This window comes from Lithobates pipiens, unplaced genomic scaffold, assembly GCF_037356315.1.
Source record: "Lithobates pipiens isolate NorthernLeopardFrog02 unplaced genomic scaffold, aLitPip1_a1.2 Scaffold_13, whole genome shotgun sequence".
Classification (NCBI taxonomy): Eukaryota; Metazoa; Chordata; class Amphibia; order Anura; family Ranidae; genus Lithobates; species Lithobates pipiens.
The window spans coordinates 355732109-355753566 of NW_027507718.1; the positions used below are offsets into that span (position 1 = coordinate 355732109).

At 41.1% G+C, this 21458-nt stretch overlaps 1 protein-coding gene across 4 annotated transcripts in view; it reads right to left on the reverse strand.

Moving 5' to 3' along the window:
- The window catches only part of FSTL5 (follistatin like 5), an 808279-nt gene that overhangs the window by 385247 nt on the left and 401574 nt on the right, over positions 1-21458 (reverse strand). For all 4 annotated transcript variants that reach the window (XM_077477144.1, XM_077477141.1, XM_077477142.1 and 1 more), the window contains exon 5: positions 1936-2132. In XM_077477144.1, coding sequence (XP_077333270.1) covers positions 1936-2132 — 197 coding nt within the window. The remainder of the gene's footprint in view (positions 1-1935; positions 2133-21458) is intronic.

A 21458-nucleotide genomic window follows, 5' to 3' on the forward strand; every position in this document is an offset into this window, starting at 1 on the left:
CTGTTTTACATGCAAAAATGGGAGCAAGATGTAGAAATCAACCTAGAAGTCGAGGAATGAAGAAAATTGACACAATGTCCAGATCATATATCAATACCTCGTTGATAGAGGCAAACTATAAAGTCTTGATGAGGTGGTATATGGTCCCAGCGAGGGTAGCAACCTTTGTCTCTGGGGCCTCCCCGCAGTGCTTTAGGGGATGTACTACAGATGCCAGCATGTTCCATACATGGTGGACATGTCCAAAAGTGCAAAGTTTATGGATACGCACATACGATTTCAACTATTCACTGACTCAAGTGAATCTCACTAAGTCACCCATACAGGTACTGTTGGGACTCCCGGTGGAGGGGACATTGAAACACATAAAGAGAGTCATCGCCTTTATATTTGTTGCAGCAAGAATAGCAATTGCCAAATCTTCGAAATCACCAAAGATCCCTTTTCATTTGCTAAAATCTAAACTGTCATGGATAATGGTGAGCGAACGGCTCTCAGCGATTTTAACTAAAGAAGATTAAGAGGATTAACTAATCCTCAGCTACATAATGAGATGGGAGTGGCTGGGGAGTACTTTTCTCCAGGGCCAGAGTGCACCCCCTGCACTATCCTCTACTCTTCTTTCTATCATTCCTTTCCTCTCTCTCTTTTCTTTCAACCGGAATTTACCTCTAAGGGCCCATGGACCAATTAAGGCCCCATGGGTCCACTTGGAAGTTAAACAAGTTGGTTACACCTAGGGTAGGTGACAGAGGGAGATGGGGCTCCCCCCAATGGTTCCCTGTGCTACTTGTTGGAACACTCCCTTGTACCAACTAGAGGAGGCTTTTCCTTTTTATTTTCTTTGTTTACATTTTTTCGGTTTAGGTCTGACCTTACTATATAAACCTAAAATAAGGACAAGGATGTACAAAACCTCACATAAATACAAGGTAATTTGTGATGTTACAGACTCAGAATCAATTTTTCACCTGTACCATTTCTTCGTACTAAGATGGTAAATGTCAATATTATACTTGTTAAAAATTTTCTGAATAAAAATATTGGAAAAGAAAAAAGGTTAAAACAAGGTCAAAATTGGCAATTGTTTATGGTTTAAATTGGTTTAGCAAACAAAATATCACTGATTTAAGGTTTACATGTATTCTCTTTTTGCCACAACTCTAGCTCAATGTGTATCTTTTGTTCTCTTTCTGGATTCAAATGTGCGACAGCTGCTGTTCTCTTAGGCTCCAGTTCATCGTGATTGACACTTAATCTACACGGAGGTTCATTGTTATTGTATTTTGTTTTAATAAAGGAATTGTCCAAAAAATGTCTCTGTGTTTTTATTTATTTTTTAATTATTTTTTTGGTGAATGAGCAGGGGTACAATGTATCCAATACTCATTAACATAGGGGAGGGTGGGATCTGGGGGGCCCCTTTTTAAAGAGGGCTTCCAGATTCTGATAAACCCCCTGCCCACAGACCCCCACATCCACCAGCCAGGGGTGTAGGGAAAGAGGCCCTTGTCACCATCAACAAAGATATTAGGCTGGATTCACACCTATTCATTTTTTGTGCTTTTTGCATTTCGCAGATTTGCACTACAGTCCATTTAACATGGTTTTCTATGGAACATGTTCTGTAGTGCAAATCTGCAAATCGCAAAAAGCACTAAAAATGCATAGGTGTGAATCCAGCCTTAGTGTCTATGTAGTAGAAATACGATTTTAGTAGAGATAGTAGATCACTTGAACTTTAAATTGTTTTAAAAAATAGCTAATTAAATCTAAAGTTTCAATAAAACATAGATTACTATGAATCAGTCAACATGCTCATTAAGATGCGGTACAATATCTTAGATATTATAAAACAGGGAATCAAATAACCATATCAATATTGCATATTGCATTTTAAACATTTATGTACTGTATATAATAAACAAACTTTACCTGAGTAATTTCATTTGTATCCACTAGTCCATTGCTGTCACTGTCAAAATAGTTGAACATCTGATCCACCAAAATCTTTTTAAGACCAAATTTATCTGTATTTTCCTTCTCGCTTTCCTTTCTAACTCGCTTCTGGTTCTGGGAATCCAGTAATGCATTCTTCATCTTAATATATTCTGTTGATTTGCACTTGTCTCCTGAATAGTCACACAGAAAAGCATCAGTCAGTAAATAATTCATACTAAATGCCCAACAAAACAACTCAAAACAAATATGTATGTGCTTAGGAAAATGTATATTGGAACAAAAATACTTTTTTTCAAAAGTAGAGCTTTAAAACAAATAGTAAACTGTGTAAATATATTTTACTTAAAATACAACTCTGGCTATTTTCTTTTAGTCTTGGATAGGGAAAGGGTTAGAACCTCTTATGATTTCATTGCTGTCTGTATTTGCATTGGGGAGATTTTCCTTTCAACTCCTGTATTTTTTTTGGGACAGGAAGTTAAGGGAAATTACCGAAATGGGGACATAATACTATTGACAGCTTTGGTTACCAGCAAATATCAACATAGCTAGCTGGGGACTGAAATGAAACAGTCTATGACCAGGGATATTTATGTATACTCTTTGCTTTGATACTTGATCATTAAGGAGGAGATATCAGTTGCCATGATCTGTATCTCATTTTAACAGTGTGATGACCTGGATAATCACTTAGATTTAAGGAACTATTACACATTTCCCTCTAGCCCGCTAGTACCATATGCTACATGAACACATACAATCCTGGTGGCCGTATTATGGACATACCCTCTTCGGAGCAGATACTAATGGTAAAAACATTTGTCCTAATCACTCAAATTCTCCTATGAAATAATGGAACATTTAATGGGAAATGTTACCTCCTCCATAAGGCTTCATTTTATGTATCTATTTATTTAACATTAAAAGTATTAGCAATTTGTATTAGCGATAAAATAAACCTATTATCCACTTTAACAGAGACTATAAATCTTTGTAAAAAGCTACATAATGATTCATGCTAAACAGATTTTGAATTAGGTTTGATTTTCAGCTAATTAGGTAGCTTATCACTTACAACCAGACTACAAACAATTTAGACCTGGTGTGTTATGCAATCCATCACCATACCGCCTATCATCTTGCATTTCAGGTCTTTCCTCAAGTGTCAGCTTTGCACATGTTGCTTTCATTTAAAAAGCCATCTCCCAACAAAAAGAAACCTCCATTATAAAATGTGTTGCAATACCATACCTTCTTGGTATATTTTCTAATTTTAATAGATTTATTTAAAATAATCTTCAAATACAAAGAACACCAAAAACAAAGTGAACCAATGTATTCAGCATAGTAGTTTTCAGCAATATCAGGCACGGTATAACAATTAGGTAATAGCACGCCACTCCTCTGAGTGACAGACATGTTTCAGAAATTATGGCAAGCCCTTCCTCTTCAGTGAGCTCTCAGTTACTGCCTATGTGGCAGCAGAGCGTAGCACTTGTTCAAAGCAAATCAGTCAAACTTTCCATTTTATTGTATGCACTGTGATGGATGCCCTAGGACACAGGTGTCAAACTGGCAGAAATCAACAGCATCTCTATATAAAGGATATAAACAAATCACCAAAGGGCCTAGGGCAGGGGTGTCAAACTGGTCGTCCTCCAGCTGTTGTGGAACTACAAGTCCCACGAGGCATTGCAAGGCTGACAGTTGCAAGCATGACTCACACGGCCAGAGGCATGATGGGACTTATAGTTTTGTAACAGCTGGAGGGCCACCAGTTTGACACCCCTGCCCTAGGTGATTTGTTTATATTCTTTATATAGAGATGCTGTTGATTTCTGCCAAAAATATTTATATTATTATTATTATTTTGCAAAAACTTATGTCAGTCATGTGTCAGCTTTCATGCTTCTAGTGTTCTAAGGAACAAGAAATCGTGGGCGCATGCGCGGCTTTGAGCAGGATGGACGCTTGAGACCTTAGCTCCGCTCCGTCCGGGACTTCTGTTTAACCCCGAGGGCCACAAACACCGCGAATCGCATCTTCTTTATCACCCCTCAAGCCGTGGAACCTTGGTGCATGCCGGCGAGGAAGAAAAAAGCACAGGGCATTGCTCAAAAGACACTCACGCAGTACCTTCTCCGCTCACAGGAACAGTCCAGCATGGCACAAGATGGCGCCGACAGGAGAAGTCTCTCCCCGGGTCCCACCACCTCCCCGCGTCCACCGCGACCACCCTCTCTCACTCCCACAACTAACTGTGAGTACCCTGGTTCCCTCTCCAAAGCAGATCTAGAGGACAGCCTAGAAACTATGTATAACAGGCTGGCATCTAAATTCCAATTGGAACTGCATAAGACCTCTCATGCCTTGTCACAGGAGATCTCAGTCCTGGGAGCCAGAACGGAGAGGTTAGAGACTAAACATGATGAGTTGGCTATTGCTCATAATGATCTTAGCAGGGAACATGAAGCACTATCTTCTGCATTTAAGCTGATTCAAACACAGATCGAAGACCTCGACAACAGAAACAGGCGCAATAATCTGCGCCTCCGTGGAAGTCCTGAGTCTGAGCTCATTCCTGTGGTGATTAGATTGTTTAATCCCTTCTTCCTGACTATGATTCAAACATGTTCAAATGCGACCGTATTCACAGAGCTCTTCGTCCCAAACCTCCAGAGGACAAGACCCCTAGGGATGTCATCCTTTGCATGAAGGACTTTCTGGTTAAGGAAGAAATTTTGAGAGCTGCCCGCAACAAGCAGAGGATAACCCTCGATGACCATTATATCCAGATTTTCCCAGATATTGCTCCGGCAACTTTGGAGAGGAGAAGGGGCCTGAAAGAGATCACCACTGTATTGCAAACAGCCCGTATCAGGTACCAGTGGGGATTCCCATTTCGCCCTAGTGATCCCCCATAATGGCACGACTTACTCCGCCACCACTGTCTTGGAAGGACAGGAGATCCTGGTAAAGTTTGGCCTTTTGGATGCCGCTGCGATTCGCAGGCTGCCCTCCACTCCCAGAGCTACGCCTATATGGCAAACACCCCCTACCAGGAGAGACAGACGTAGGATCCGGTATGATGTTGGAGATCGTGTGGAAGATAGCCCTCGTTAACGGTTCCTTACCCCAGCTCATCTCAGGTTTTGTATGCGGCTAGCATAGACTTCCCAGAGGATAATCACACTCTGTTTTTCTCAAGAGATACTCTTTTTTTATTTTTTTATGCATCTTTTTTTTTTAAGTGTTTTTTGCTCATATCCCTAGGAACTGTGCCATGGCTCCCCCTCCCAGTAGTTGGTTGCTTCTCTGGTGGGTGATATCTACCATTGCGCAACCCTACTGGGTACGAGACCTGGTTGTCTCGGTATATGACTTTCTCTCTGGTGTGGGAACTCTCTCCCACAGGTACCCACATCTTTCAATAATGTTGATCCCCAAGCCTACGTAAGAGGCTGGGATAGTTTTTTCAGGTGTTAGTTTTATTTTTCTATGTTTTCTTGTTCTTTTTCACGTTGGTCAATCATTTTACAAATCTTATGATTCTACTGCAGTATGTGATTATTTCATGTTATGGTTCTGTGATCTATTTCTACCCTCAGTGTTACTGGTCGGTCCCCTATCCCTATGGACCTTAGGGAGGGGTGTGGAGGCCCACCTGACGAATTCGGCTTTAATGTATGAGTGTATGATTATTACTCCCTCCCCCCCCCCTTCATTAGATTTGAGCCCCCAACTATCTACACGTTACTTCACACGCCATGGCAATAACCTGTATTTCGCACAATGTTAAAGGATTTAACTCCCCCCCCCAAACGGCGTAAAGCCTTCGCCTTTTATAAACAGCTTGCAGCTAAAATCCTCCTACTCCAAGAAACGCATTTCTCCCGCTCTTCCCATCCCAATTTTTTCCATAAAAATTTCCCTCAAGCCTTTTACTCACTCCACTCATCTAAGACCAGGGGTGCCGCCATACTCCTCCACTCCTCCCTCCCGATGGAGGTTAAACAAATATTCAGGGATCCTGAAAGTCGTTATATGATTGTGAAAGGGATTGTTCACAACAGGGAACTTACTATTGCTAGTATTTATGTACCCAATGACAGCCCGGCCACCTTCTTTAGGTCATTTTTTGAGAAGCTGGCACAATACCACACCCCCCATATGATCAAAGGTGGAGACTTTAACTCAGTAGCTAACGCCACATTGGACCGCTCATCGATCATGGTTGCCTCTAGAGCATTCCCAAAATCTCTCACCGGTGGCTTACAGGATCTTCAACTCACCGACACCTGGAAGGCACATAACGTGGGTTGCAGGGAATTCACCTTTTTCTCCCATCCTCACAACAGTTATGCGAGATTGGACTACATATACGCATCCCCAATCATACTTGCCAATTCTTTAGACGCCTCTATCCATCCCTGTGTATGGTCAGATCATCAGGTTACTTCCTTTACCACGGGGTTTATTAGACTTGCCCCTACACTCCACTCCTGGAGATTGAATGAATCCATTCTCTCAGACTCAGCGGTAGATTCCCAAATAGCTCAATCTATGGAAGAATATTTTTCTCTTAATGCCCAACCAGATATGCAGCCTTTACTTCTCTGGACGGCACATAAAGCCGTCATTAGAGGGAAAATTATTAGTATTTCTGCTGCCCGTAACAGGACCAACAGACTCAGAATAGTGGAGTTAACCAAGGAGCTTGATAATTTATATAAAAACACACCTTTGTTACACTTACCACAAGGCACTCTATTGAACAAAAGCGTTTAGAACTGGATTCCCTCTTATCATCTAAGGTTGAAAAGGCACTCCGTTGGACTAAGGCCCGTTATTTACTATTTAATAACTCAGCATCGACAATTTTTGCCAGACGGTTGTCAAACTCGATTCGTCCTCCTCATTTATATAGGCTGTCTAACAGGGACGGATTAGTGTCCTCGCACCCCAAAGAAGTACTCAAAATCTTTGAGCAATTTTACACCAAACTCTTAGCATCTCCTCACACTCCCCCTTCCCCAGAGGATTTAACATGGCTCCATAACATCCCCGTCCCGACCCTTTCCACCTCACAACTAGACAAACTTAACGCCCCTATCACAATACCTGAAATCTTAGGTGTAATTAAATCACTAAAAACAGGCTCTGCCCCGGGCTCTGATGGCTTTTCGGCCCTATATTACAAAAAATACTCCATGATCCTGGCCCCTAGAATGGTTCACCTCTTTAACTCAGTCCTACTTGGCAATCGCTTCCCTGAGGAAATGTTGTTGGCCAACATGTCACTAATCCCAAAACCAAATAAGAATCATAATCTGCCCCAAAACTTCAGGCCTATCTCGGTTATGAATAATGATATAAAAATATTTAGTAGAGTTTTAGCTGACAGACTGGCAAAGTTTATCCCCTCCTTGATATCCCCCTTCCAATCAGGGTTCATTCCACATCGCTTAATTACTGACAATATTCGCTTAGCGACTGATATTATCCAAGATGCTAACCTACTTTCCCGCAAGCTTCTTTTGCTAAGCCTAGACATACAAAAGGCGTTTGATAGCCTCACATAGGACTATATCAACGCTCTTCTGCCACACATGGGCTTTCATGGAGAGTTCCTTGTGGGTTTCCAGGACCTTTACTGTAACCCTACGACCCGTATTAAGCTCCCTGTTTGTTGCTCTGAGTTTTTTTCCAATAGGTAGAGGCACTAGACAAGGGTGCCCCCTTTCCCCCTTAATTTTTGCTTTAGCCCTTGAACCCCTTGCGATTGCCCTTTTGAGAAATCCTGATGTTACTGGTTACACTAAAGCTGATGAAATGTACAAATTTTGCATGTATGCAGATGACGTTTTGATGTTCTTACCCAATCCCCATGTTTCGCTCCCCAACCTTTTTACTGGTCTCTCTATCAATGTCTCCAAATCTGTTGCCCTCCCTGTGGGTTTTTCTCCCACTGACTTGGCCCTTATTAAACAAAATTACTCCTTTACATGGGCCACTTCACACATACCCTACTTAGGAGTGGGACTGCCCGGAGACTTTCGCGATCTCTTTAGGGTCAATTATCCCCCACTGATTACGAAACTAAAAAATATGCTTAAAAACTGGCTTCCTTTACACATTCCCTTTATAGGGAGAATCACAGCCTTCAAAATGGTCATCCTTCCCAGGCTATTATATCTGTTTCGCTTCCTACCAGTCATACTTTCTAAATCCTTTCTCCTCAACCTCCAGTCCCATTTTAATAAATTTATCTGGAGTGATAGGTCGCCTAGGTTTGCCAAGGGAGTCCTATACAGCTCTATGAGAAGTCTAGGGGTCCCCCAAATTTGGTTGTATTATCTGGCTTGCAGATTCACGCAGCAAGCGCAGTGGTCGATCCTTAACTCAAGAGTACCTTGGGTACGATTTGAAAGTGACTCGATAACACCCTTTTATCTCCCTGGCCTTATGTGGTCAACACACCAACCTCACTCAACATTACGTACACTGAATAATATTGTGGCGGATAGTTTACTATTATGGCACCGCCACAAAAACAAATACAACCTTACTTCTGAGAGCTCTATGGGCGCCTCTTACTTGGGCGATCCTAGATTCCCCCCAACGTATTTCCATCCTGAGACGTTCCGAATATGGGTTCAATGCAAACTTACCCAGTTGAAGGACTTTGTGACGGGTTCTGGTTTCATCCCTTTCTTGGTATTACAGACCCAGCACCAACTCCCTGATTGGGAATATTTTATATACCTGCAAATCCGTCACTTCTTCCTCTCCTGCTACAGACTCCGGTCCCCAGTCCATATTACCATTTTCGAGGACTTATGCTTCAACTTCCCTCGCCAAAAAGGGCTGATTTCCCTGATCTACAAAGCTCTTGAGGGACTTACAGACTCCCAGACTCTGAATTATAGATCACAATGGGAACGTGAGCCGGAACTGGGAACCGATGTCACAGATTGGGAGGAGGGGTGGAATAATATGTGTAAATGCACCAGATCCTTAACAATTAGGGAAACTGCCATTAAAGTAATTACCAGATGGTACTACACCCCGGTACGTTTGCACAAAATTTATGTTCATACCTCCCCTAGCTGTTTTAGGGGATGCAATCACCTGGGCACCTTTATCCACATTTTTTGGGAATGTGAGTTGATTCGTCCAGTTTGGCTGGAGGTGTTGAAATTATTGGACAAACTCGCTGGCCGTGCATTATCCCTAACTTATCAACACTGTCTTCTCTTCCAACCCCCGCCTGACACCCCTAAACCCCTGGTAAGGCTAGTTCATTCCATCTGTGTCTCTATGCTATGGACCATAGCACTACACTGAAAGTCCCCGTCGGTCCCATTATCTCAGGTTCTCTCACGCACAGATCATGTGATGCTAACTGAAAAGATTTTCCATACTCTGCATGACACGACCCATATATACGACCTAAAGTGGAATCCTTGGTTCCTATTCAGATTACAAAAATGATCACACCTCATGTTTTTTCTTTTTGTTATTTGATTTTATTTTCTCGTCTTTTCTCCTTTCTTTCTTGGTATTTTCTTTTCTTACAAATTACATAAAGGAATGTCATGACATTGATTATTTTCTTTTTCTCTCTCTCACATTCTTTGGTTTGATGCAAGAACTATACCAATGTTTGTTTTCACTGTATGGTCCCTAGAGTCATATGGTCTGTTTACCAGTTTATTATAATCTTGTCATCCAACTTTTTGTAATATATATGTCATCTGATCCTTTTTACTGATACTGTTTTCTGTTCATCGCTTTAATAAACTTTTTTGAAAACAAAAAAAGAAACAAGAAATCTCCAGAAAATCCAATTTACCTGACCTACATGTGCACTTATCAGTTCATGTCAGCTAAATTTACTGTAGGCAATAACCTATAATAACCAACAATCAAGGAAGATCGCACACACAAAATTAGATTTTTTCCTTAGAATTTATAGCATTCAATAATGTGGCTTAATGTTTGGCTGTCCTAAACATGGTCAACTGATCTTAGGATGTGTTCTCACTACGACCACACTATTAATCGTAAGCATGGTAAGCTTAAACAATCTTGTATGAGGTGGGGAGTGGAGAGGTGCTAGGTGTGGAAGAAGTGCTGGCTTAGCAGTGGATGAAAACAATTAACTGGAGTGGGATTTCTATCCTGTCTGTAAAGAGAAAAACAGAGTGCACTGGATGGTGCAGATGAATCCCCTCTTTTGATAAAAATAAAAAAACATGAAAATTGTGATGACTTGATCACAGCATATCACAAATAAAAGAAAATCCCGTTGAATTTCAGGTCACAACTTTATGGTGTAGAACCAATTCTCACTGAAGAGCTTGCAAAAGGAAAGGTAGAACCTAGATGTTGATGCTAAAGTAGATATCAAATCAGCCCATGGGAGATGCATCTCATCCTGCAAAGTAAAACACTACAGTATGTCGGGACTGAGAATCCAGGCTGAGAATGTCTCCACTGTCATATTTTAGGGCCCTACCCCTTCATTAAGGAGACTCTGATGAAGGGGAAGGGCACCAAAACAGCCTTAAAACAACATAATAGTGCATCTTCCCTGATATGATTTAGTGTCCACTTCAGCTTTTGCCATCTTGGTTTCTACCCCTCTGTTTGCCAATTCTTCAGTACAAGTTCACTTCTTGGGAAATCTTTGTAAATGGGGTATACTCCAATTAAGTCATAAATTTGTATACACAATTATATTTATATTTGATTCATTAAAGTGGTTGTAAACCCTTACAGACCACTTTGACCAAAAGGTAAGCCTTGATTAAGGCTTACCTGTAGGTCCATGAAATATCTCCTAAATCTACACTGTTTAGGAGATATTTGCTAAAAGACAGGCACCGCTGTCTACGGCGTATGCGCCGTAGACAGCGGAGCGCAGGCGAACTGGGCATGCTGCTGCTAACAGCGATATGCCATTAGCAGCGGCTCCCATGCACATGCGCGGGAGTGACGTCACCGCTGCTCCGGTGCTGTGAGTGGCCGGAGCAGTCATACCCAGAAGAAGATAGACACTTCATGCTACAGGGGACAGAGGTCACATTGCTGGCTCCTGTGTCAGGTAACTGACACATAATGGGCTATTATGGGATGCATAGTAGTCCATTATGTGTTACCTTTGCAGGGAGACAAAGAGGAAGTAAACTCATCAGGGTTTACTTCCTCTTTAAAAGGTGATGTTGTTCAGTGCAATCTGTTTACTTTCAATTTTTTATGGCCTTTGGATATATACAGAGCATGTAAGGATGTGTAGTTTTGCCTAAACTAAGCACCGGTGAGCCATGGATCATTTAAAGGTTTTATTTTTGTTTCTACCTGACTGTTTCCCCAACTCAGAGCTTACTAACTCAGACCCTACCCACAAATATGACATTGACACTGGATCTGTCCAAATATAATTATACTGGGTTACAGTCTTAATTGCCATCACTTTCCTATGAATGCCCTGAATAAAATAAAGGCATTATAAACTTTCCTACCTGAGCCTTGTGTGTTTCACCTGCATAAGATGTGTAATTATCATGTAGCTTCATGGTGTCACTACAATCCCGTGTCAGAAATATTGGTTTATTTGAACATGAGGCATGAAACATGAGGCACTGCACAGGTTAATGCATGAGATCTGTCTGAGAATTGTGTGATGGTGCAGATGAGAACAATTAACAGAGCTTGCCATGTTTGTTTTATAAAACATTTGTGATACAACACAGAGAAATAGCTAGGGGTGTATGTGACCTGGAATAAGAGGTTGCTTGTGCTGCTGGTAAATAAGAACAAAATTGGTGAATTAATACATGGAGACAGGGGAATCAATCAGTCATGACACTACAAACTGATACCACAAAATGTGAGCCCATCATTACAAGGTAAGACAAACAAAAGATTGCATTCAAATATGATTTGTAAACAACATACTGTATACTGTATCTGCTTGTTAAAAGAGTATACATGGCAAAATTTCTTGTTCTTTTTACATATTTCTGCTTAAATGCATTGTATAATTTCAAATGTTTGTGTTGTTTTGCTTGTCTTACCTTGGACTCATGTGTAGTGGCTGCAGTTTGTAGTGTCATGGCTGATCAATATGTATTAACACCCCTAGCTGGCCCTTAGGGACAGGCAACTTCTTGTTCTTGGTCATACAATGTCCAGTGCATGCTTTATTTTTATTTTTTTTGCATTGCATCATAAATGTGGGAGGGCTAATGTGGTGAAACATATCTCTTCTTTTCATTGCTGTGCGTATCTGTGCCCGCTGAACACTAGATGGAAAGACCCAAGGATTGTGGGACATGTCATTTCTGAATATTTACTCCACTATAGGCTATGTGTACAGGGCTACAAATTACACCATGGGGGTTATTTACAAAAGGAAAATCCACTTTGCACTACAAGTGCAAACTACAAGTGCAAAGTGCACTTGAAATTGCACTAAAAGTGCACTTGGAAGTGCAGTCGCTGTAGATGTGAGGGGGATATGCAAGGAAAACAAAAAAACAGCATTTTAGCTGGCACATGATTGGATGATAAAATCAGCAGATCTTCCCCTCATTTCAGATCTTCCCCTCAGATTTGGGGGACTGCACTTCCAAGTGCACTTTCAGTGCAATTTCAAGTGCACTTTGCACTTGTAGTTTGCACTTGTAGTGCAACATGGATTTACCTTTCGTAAATAACCCCCCATGAGAGTACATGATCACTGAATGAATTTAAAAAGGAACCTGCACTTATTCACTGTCAACAGGGCACATGTATAAACTTAAAAAATACTTAATTACTTTGACAGTGGCTGTCTTATTGATACATATAAACCTTTGGACAAAATTATATTTTTTAATAAATTAACTCCTCCATTAAATATGCTTTTCTGCAATAAATAAATAAATTAATACATAAACCACTTTGCATAAGCCTATCCTATAGAAAACCAGAAACTGTTGAGAAAACATTTTGGTCAAAACTATATAATGTACAACATAGTTTATAGAATGCAGGGGTCAGGAGGAGTAAGTAATGGAGTATAGACTGCAGCAGCCAGAATGAGAGAGGGAGCTGAGATGGATAGAGATAGAGATAGATAGATAGATAGAGAGAGAGAGAGAGAGAGAGAGTAGGAAAGCAAGCAAGAAAGGGAGAAAAAGATGGTGGAAGTGAGAGGGAGGGCTACCTAAAGAGAGGAAAGAAAAAAGAGCAAGACAAAGAGAAAGAGAGCAGAAGGGAGGGTGTCCCCCTTTCACATTAGAGTCTACCCTGTATATTAGAGTCCCACAATACATCCACAGCCCTTGCATACATCTGTGTCACTCTCTTCACATCAGAGTCTGCCTCCTCAGATCAGAATTCTCCCTCTCTTCTAATTGGGAGCCCCCTATACATCATAGTCCCCCATCATAGAACACCCTTATACATCAGTGATATATAAAAAAGCAGGAAACCCCCTCTGGGACACCACACACACATTGTACTGTAGCCTACATTACACAGTCAGCTCCCCCACGTAGTATCCCTAAAATTACACACACTGTGCTCAACATTACATATAGTATTCCCCACACTACACACATTGTGCCCCTTGTAGTATGTCTTACACTACGCAGTCAACTCCCCCATGGAAGAAACTGCACTCATCATTCACCAATTTAACACAGTCAACTACTCCTATTAGACGCCCCCCTTCAATCGTCATAAATTCTTTACCCTCTGGCTTCTGATTATTCTGGCCCTTTCAATCCTCCCACTCAACTCATATTGTCTGGAGAATAGCAGCAGGTTACATAGTACAGTCTCAGCCTTGACCCAGTCATGTGACCCTCACAGGCAGCCATGCACCGTAGTGCCTGCTCTGACCCTGGACAGTTAACAGGCTGTCAGTTTTTTTTTAGGAGACTGAGGTGTAAGTGTGTAGCTCAGCTGCTGCACTGTGAATGCTCTCGGGTGGTATATGTATGCCCCTGATTACAGAAATGCATTTGTGGATGCAGCTTTAAAGCGGTTGTAACTATTAAAAAAAAAAACATGGATCCTGCTCCTTTAAAACATGAATAACAACACAGTGCTTGTGCTGTGTAATTTAGCCCTTTCTATCATCTAAAATACCTGGCTGATCCTGCCTGGTGCTGCCCCTCCCCCCTTTGTAAACTGAAAGTTTTTATCATGGTTGCTGAGCCCCTTATATCGTGGTCGGTTTTATGTGCCTCTGCCATCCACTGTCTCTTCTTGTCCCCCCCCCCCCCCGTTAGCTGTGTCAGTGCCTGCCCTTCCCCCCTGCATCTACTATAACTTTATAATGTACATACAATGCCTTGTGTTAGAAAACTTTACAGTATATGCTCCAGTGTATGTTCTTTGTAAAAAATATGCAGGTTTGTACCTTATTTCATAGCGCCGCTCAATGCTCATGTGATTGCTCGTACTGGTACAAATCAGCATATTTTTTTTACAAAGATCATACACTACATCATATATCGTTATCTAACACAAGGGATTGTATGTACAGTACAAAGTGGTTTTACAACCACTTTAAAGTAATGTATGGCTCAATGCATATTTGGAATTTATAACTAAGAGGTTATGTTTCTCATAATAGCAGGCTTTAATTAGGTCCCAGTATTCAGTGCTGCTAACTAGCAGCCATGGGTATTGGGGATTTTTATGTATTTTGAAGTGAATTACCCATCACATTTGCACTTTTTTATTTGATTTTTAAATGAATGAGCTGTTTGACATTTTCTCTTCAGTTTGAACATCACTAATATGTCAGTATAGATGGATCCTTGCAAGTGATAACCTGCATCCCTGAGCAATGAAATCACTTGTTCTTTCTCTAAGATGTATCAATGCGTTTTAAAATCTCTGAATCATTTAAAGTCCCTTTTCTATAAACAAAAAAAAAGGAACAAATCTTCTGCTGTTTTAGCATCATCATGTATGGGGAAAAAAAAGAAAACAGCAAGTAAGACATCAGTGTGCCAGTGTAAGCAATGATGACCATTTTATCAATTTTTGTCATTACCGTGTTTGTTCATTTTTTTATCATAGTAACTGAAATTTAATAGTGTTTGTTTACACTTTTTTTACATAAATCCTCCAGATTTAAGATTTAGATCCCCTTCACACGGGGTGTTTTTCTGGCGCTTTTGGGCTAAAAATAGTGGCTGCAAAGTGCCCGAAGAAATTCTCCCCTGCAACCCCAAGCCCGGGTGCTTTCACACTGGGACAGTGTGCTTGCAGGACAAAAAGTCCTGCAAGCAGCATCTTTCGGGCAGTGCAGAAGTGGTGTATACACCGCTCCTCCACCGTTCCTGCCAATGGAATCAATAAAAGTGCCCTGCTAGTGACTGAAAAGTACCGCTATTACAGCGGTAAAGCACCGCTGACGCCCCGTCCCATTTTGAAAGTAGCCTTAAATGTCATCTTTAAATATTCCAGCACTGATGCTAAATCAAGATCAGGTAGTTACATATGATAATAAACCAATCCACTAAAAAGCACACTTATCTGAAACCACAGGGCACCAGAATCAAGTACCCTGTCCAGGGCACTCTAACGCCTTATGTGTGCTGGAGGTGTTTAAAAGCCCGATGAACTTTCAACCTTAGGATCTTAACTTGAAGTGAAATAGAAGCAAGACTATACATGCTTAAGCATTTTCATATTCTGAAAAAGCAGTAAAACACTTTAAATTAGCATTACACCGATACCAACACAGGTATCGGTTCCGATACCAAGCATTTGCGCAAGTATTGGTACTCATGCAAATACTTCGATACCTAAAATCAATACTTTCAAGCTCAGTTCTCTCAGCTGTCAGTGGGATTCCCCCACTGACAGCTGAAATGTAAAAAAAAGCCTGGAAATAAAATTTGTTAAGGAGCAGGGCTGCTGCCTCCTTAACAACTGATGACTCATTCAGCTGTCAGTGGGGTTCCCCTGTTGACAGTTGAACTGTAAATAAAGTCCCGGCAATTGGAGCTGTCAAAAAAAGCATTCGGGCAATGTTTATCAACAACATTGCTCAGCTTCTGAAACAGAAAGATGAAAAGAAACATTGTTTCTTTTTGTATCTTTCTGTTTCTTCAAGTAAAAAACTTTTGTTTGTTGTTTTTTTATTAAATGCTCCTCTGTTTAACCCCTTATTAACTTTTAATTTACTCCAAGCAGCCTTAATTAACTTCTTATTAGCCTTCTTTTTTTGTTCACTTCTACTTTATAAACTATTGTGTTTTTTTAAATATAACCAAAAAATGTAGCGCTAGAATATCATACAAATGTGAGAAAACCAAATATAAATTACTCCTAAACCCGATAATCTTAGTAATGAAAAGACCTACTTATTGACAGCATGCATAATGTATGTTATGCTGCCCAATAGGAAAAAAAGTGAAAATTAAATTAAAAGTGAAAAAAATATAATAACAATCAATATGTGAACAAATAATTAGAATGTCCAACAGGAGCAAATGGTACACGAAATGGATTCAAATATTCCGTTGGCCCAAACCATGAAAAGCCTTCAATCAGCAGCCAGAATTTTTCAGAAAAAGGTAGGTACTCTTACCAAAGGTGATGGACACAAGATACTATACAGTAAATGTGTCATATGAGCTTGTAAAGGTTCCACACGTCACAAATGACTCGTACACGCTGGATTGTGGGTCACACTCAGAGCAGCCGGTATCCTCTCCGTTATCCAACTTCTGGATCGGTTCACCAGGGTGTAAGGCTCCACAGGTCACAATGAACTCCCAGCTGTGTCTCAAAGGTTCCAATCCAAAGTAGCTCCGGAGGGGCTCACCATAAAAAGGAAAGCATGAACACACTGCCTCGCATAGTGAAGTTCCACCATTGAAGGTTTATTTATAAAAAAAATTAAATTACATAAAAATCGTCATCGAAAAAATCACGTGATCCAATGATTAAATAAAAATATAAATGAAAAACAATATGGGGAGCAGGAAACGCTATCCCTACACGTTTCGGCCTCTAAGTCGTCTACTGGGGCATGTGGAACCTTTACAAGCTCGTATGACACATTTACTGTATAGTATCTTGTGTCCACCACCTATGGAAAGAGTACCTACCTTTTTCTGAAAAATTCTGGCTGCTGATTGAAGGCTTTACACTGTTTGGGCCAACGGAATATTTGAATCCATTTTGTGTACCATTTGCTCCTTTTGGACATTCTAATTATTTGTTCACATATTGATTGTTATTATATTTTTTAGAATTTATTTCACACAAAATAATTTTCACTTTTTTTCCTATTGGGCAGCATAACATACATTATGCATGCTGTCAATAAGTAGGTCTTTTCATTACTAAGCTTATCGGGTTTAGGAGTGATTTATATTTGGTTTTCTCACATTTATACGATATTCTAGCGCTACATTTTTTGGTTATATTTAGCTATTTGACTTGGTTTGTTTGTATGTTAGCTGCTGGTTTGTGTTACTTCACATTTATTATTTGCTAATTTGATAGGTAGTGCAGTGTTTTCCCCCCTTTTTCCCTTCACTCACATATTGTGTTTTTTTTTTTTATTCGTTAATATTTTTACATCTTTAACATATATTTACACGTTTCACATTAGAAAAAAAAAATAAAAATTAATTTGTAAATAACTTTTTAATGCTTTGTACCATTGCTAACAGCTGAAGTGTAAACAAAACAGTTGCGGTAGGTATCAGTATTTGGCATCAGTGTATACTAAAAAAATGTATCGGTACTCGTACTTGGAAAAAAAAAATGTGCATCCTTACTTTGAATCATTCCTTGTTTACCTCTAGCTATAGACATTGTACTGAAATTAATTTTCAGAGTTCACAAGTAAGGCACAGAAATCTTTTTTTTTTTCGCAGTTACAGCAAAAGTAAAATAGTTGCAACAATGACAACAAGGAAGAAAAGCATCATCATGTAGCTGCAGAAAATCTTTTAAAACTCTAAGTGACCTTGTTAAGACAGATGACCATTCGGTTGAGAAAACACAGAGACAGTGAAAACCAAATATAGGCTTTAGGCCCTTACTTTAGGTTAAAAATAAATTGATACCTCGCACCAAAAAATTGGTTGATAAATGAATAAAGCTGCTATCCCCCGTGCTAGATATACAAATTCTAGTGTAAATAGGAAACAGGTGTGATGGGGGAGCGCTAGACCACTAATTATTACTTACATACATAAATAGTGAATAAACATATCCATAAATGAAAAAATACCTTAAGTATATCTAAACCACCTAAAAAAACCTATGTGCATCTATATTACATGCCCGTGTACAAATAGTGCATATGTCAAAAATTTGTTTACAACCATATATTCACTACATGTGCTGAAACAAAAAAAATATATAAAAAATTAAAAACATTATAAAAAATGAAAAAAAATATAAAAAAATCACAAAAGGAAGTCCAATGTGTGAAACACAAAAATACATCAAAGAGTGCTTCTTCCACTGTAGAGATAAGCCACCTTCACCGACTACGTTGTACACCCAAAAGTGCTCTGTAAGTATATGTCTGCTTACCAGAAGTTGTTGACCTTATTAATTAAAAGAAGGTCAAATATAGCCTTTAGCAAGAAATGACTTGCTGCAATTAAATGGATGAGCTGTGTGGAAAACCTTTCCTCTCCCCCAATGTAGATACCAGGAAATATATGTAGGAAGGATACAAAAAACTGGAATAGTGTAATCCAATTTATTGAAAGAATAGATAAACTCAAAAGCCAAATGGCTGCTTACAATTAAAAGTGCTTTCTCCCAGCACTGAGGCTGTTATGCTCGTCTGTGAGAAAAAACTCCGCTCTACGCGTGATGTCTGGCGTGCATTCCACTGCCAGCTGCTGACAACCAGAGAAATGTGAACCAGATCGCGTAACCAGGCACGTCTCAACGTACGTTTCGTATCACGTCTTAAACCACTCTACGGAGGACACACTCAACTCCCTGAACAAGGCATTACTGCAATCAGCAGACTTGGTAGCTCCAAAACGCAGGGCTCCCATCAGGAAGAAAAACTCTGGATGGTTTAATAGCTTCCTCTCCGTACTAAAGCAAGAACGCAGAAGAGCGGAAAGAACATGGAGAAGAAATCCCACCGAGGAAAACCACTTTAACTACAAAGGTCTCACAGAGTATTATCAGAAAGCAATCTTCAAAGCCAAAAAGGACCACTTCTCATATACAATCTCAACGGCCACAAACCAACCACGGGAACTGTTTAAACTAGTCAATCAATCAATGAATCCAGTGTGCCTAGAACCCCCAAAAAGTAATTCTCAGGATTACTGTGACAAACTGTCGGATTTTTTCATCGATAAAGTCAAAACCATCAGGGAAACAATTTGTCAGAAGAAAATATCCGACCTCAGCCAGCAAATACATAAAGAGGATGTCTGCACCAACATACCGCAACCGCCGAAATTTTCACTATCCCCAATTACCATAGACACCGCAAAAAACATCATTAATAAACTGCGTGACAGTACCTCACCTATTGACATCATTCCCACAAAAATACTGAAAGAATGCTCCGACATCATGGCTCCAACCATAACCCACCTCAGGAGGCGCCTTCTATTGTCCAATTTTGTGAGCCTGTGCTAATTGTAGCCGCAGGTCCCTGTTCTTAGCTGGCAGGAGTGGCACCCAGTGGGGTCTTCAGCTGTTGTAGCCCATTTGCTTCAAGGTTCAATGTATTGTCCGTTCAGAGATGGTATTCTGAATACCTTGGTTGTAACAATTGGTTATTTGAGTTACTGTTTCTTTCATCCCGAACCAGTCTGCTCATTCGCCTCTGTCATGAAAATCGCATGAAGAGACTGACCTCCAGGTCTTCTGATTTACGATCGTTGCAGGTACGCACGATCGTACGAACGCGCATGCGTTCGTACGCAGGTGCGCGTGCGCGGGCACGTGCGCCGTCGCGTGCGTGCGTCCGTGTTGGCGCCAAACGGTCTATTTAAACTAGCCTCTGGCTAATGGTCTCTGCTGTCTGCTCTACAGCGTTATACCTGTGAGACCTGATCCATAGTGTTTGTTCCTGTTTGACCCGGCCTGCCTGTGACCCATCTGCTATCCACCTGCACCCGACCCCGGCTTGTTGTGATGATTCTCCTGCCTGTTCCCTTGTACTTAATTTCCTGTCTGATATCCGACCCGGCTTGCTTTGACCATCCGTCTGCTAAAGGTGAACCTGCTTATATTGAACTGTGTCATCTGCTGCAAGTAACCTGCTTGTATTGAACTGTTCACCTGCTGCAAGTGCCTGCTCATATTGAACTGTTTATCTGCTGCAAGTACCTGCTTATATTGCGCTGTTTATCTGCTTCAAGCCACTTGTCATATTGCGCTGTTCATCTGCTTCAAGTCACCTGTCTTATTGAACTCTTCACCTGCTGCAAGTGCCTGCTCATATTGAACTGTTTATCTGCTACAAGTACTTGTGTATATTGCACTGTTCATCTGCTACAAGTTGCCTACTTTTCTGCACTGTCTGAGCCCGAGCGGGGAGCCTCCGCCATGGAAGAACTTTGTCAGCACCTGGCAGGACTTTCTGAGGCAGTTAAGGGCCTCCAGCAAGGCTACACCCGGCTGGAAGAACGGGTGATTGCTCTTTCCAACCCCTCCGGATCCTTGGGGGCCCCTCAACCATCAGTTTCTTCAGCTGAAGCAGGACCAGCACCTACAGTTGTGATGTTACCACCAGAACCTAAAGTTCCCACACCCGAGCGATTTTCGGGGGAATCGCAGTGGCTTCAGGGCCTTCCGCAACTCCTGCGAATTATATTTCGCCCTCCAACCACGGACCTTTTCTCTAGAGGCTACCAAGGTGGGTTTTGTGGTATCTTTACTCTCTGGAGACCCCCAGACCTGGGCCCACCGCCTATTAGAACAGAAGGACGCAGCGTTGGCTAATCTTACCACTTTTTTTGATGCAATGGCTCAAATATACGAAGATCCCCAACTTTCAGCGACTGCAGAAACCGCCTTGCGGACCCTCCAGCAGGGACGAAGGGCGGTGGAAGATTATGTGGCCGAGTTCAGGCGATGGGGCGCGAATACGAACTGGAATGATGCTGCCCTTCGTCATCAGTTCCGCATGGGACTCTCTGATTCTTTGAAAGATGAGCTTGCTAGAGTCGGTGTTCCACAGACCTTAAACGCACTAATTGACTTGGCGATACAGATCGATCATCGTCTGAGAGAGAGGAGAGCCGAGAGGGCCACAGGTTTCTCTCGTCCCAACCTGGATGCTTCCAAAGGCCCCAAGCCATTTACATCCAGTACCTGCCGCCCGACCCGGGGCCACGTCTGACACACCTGAGCCTATGCAACTTGGGGTCTTGCGACCATCTCTTACCCCCGAAGAACGTCAACGCCGGCGGAATAACAATTTATGTCTCTATTGCGGGGAATCTGGACATTACGTCAGGAACTGTCCTATTAAG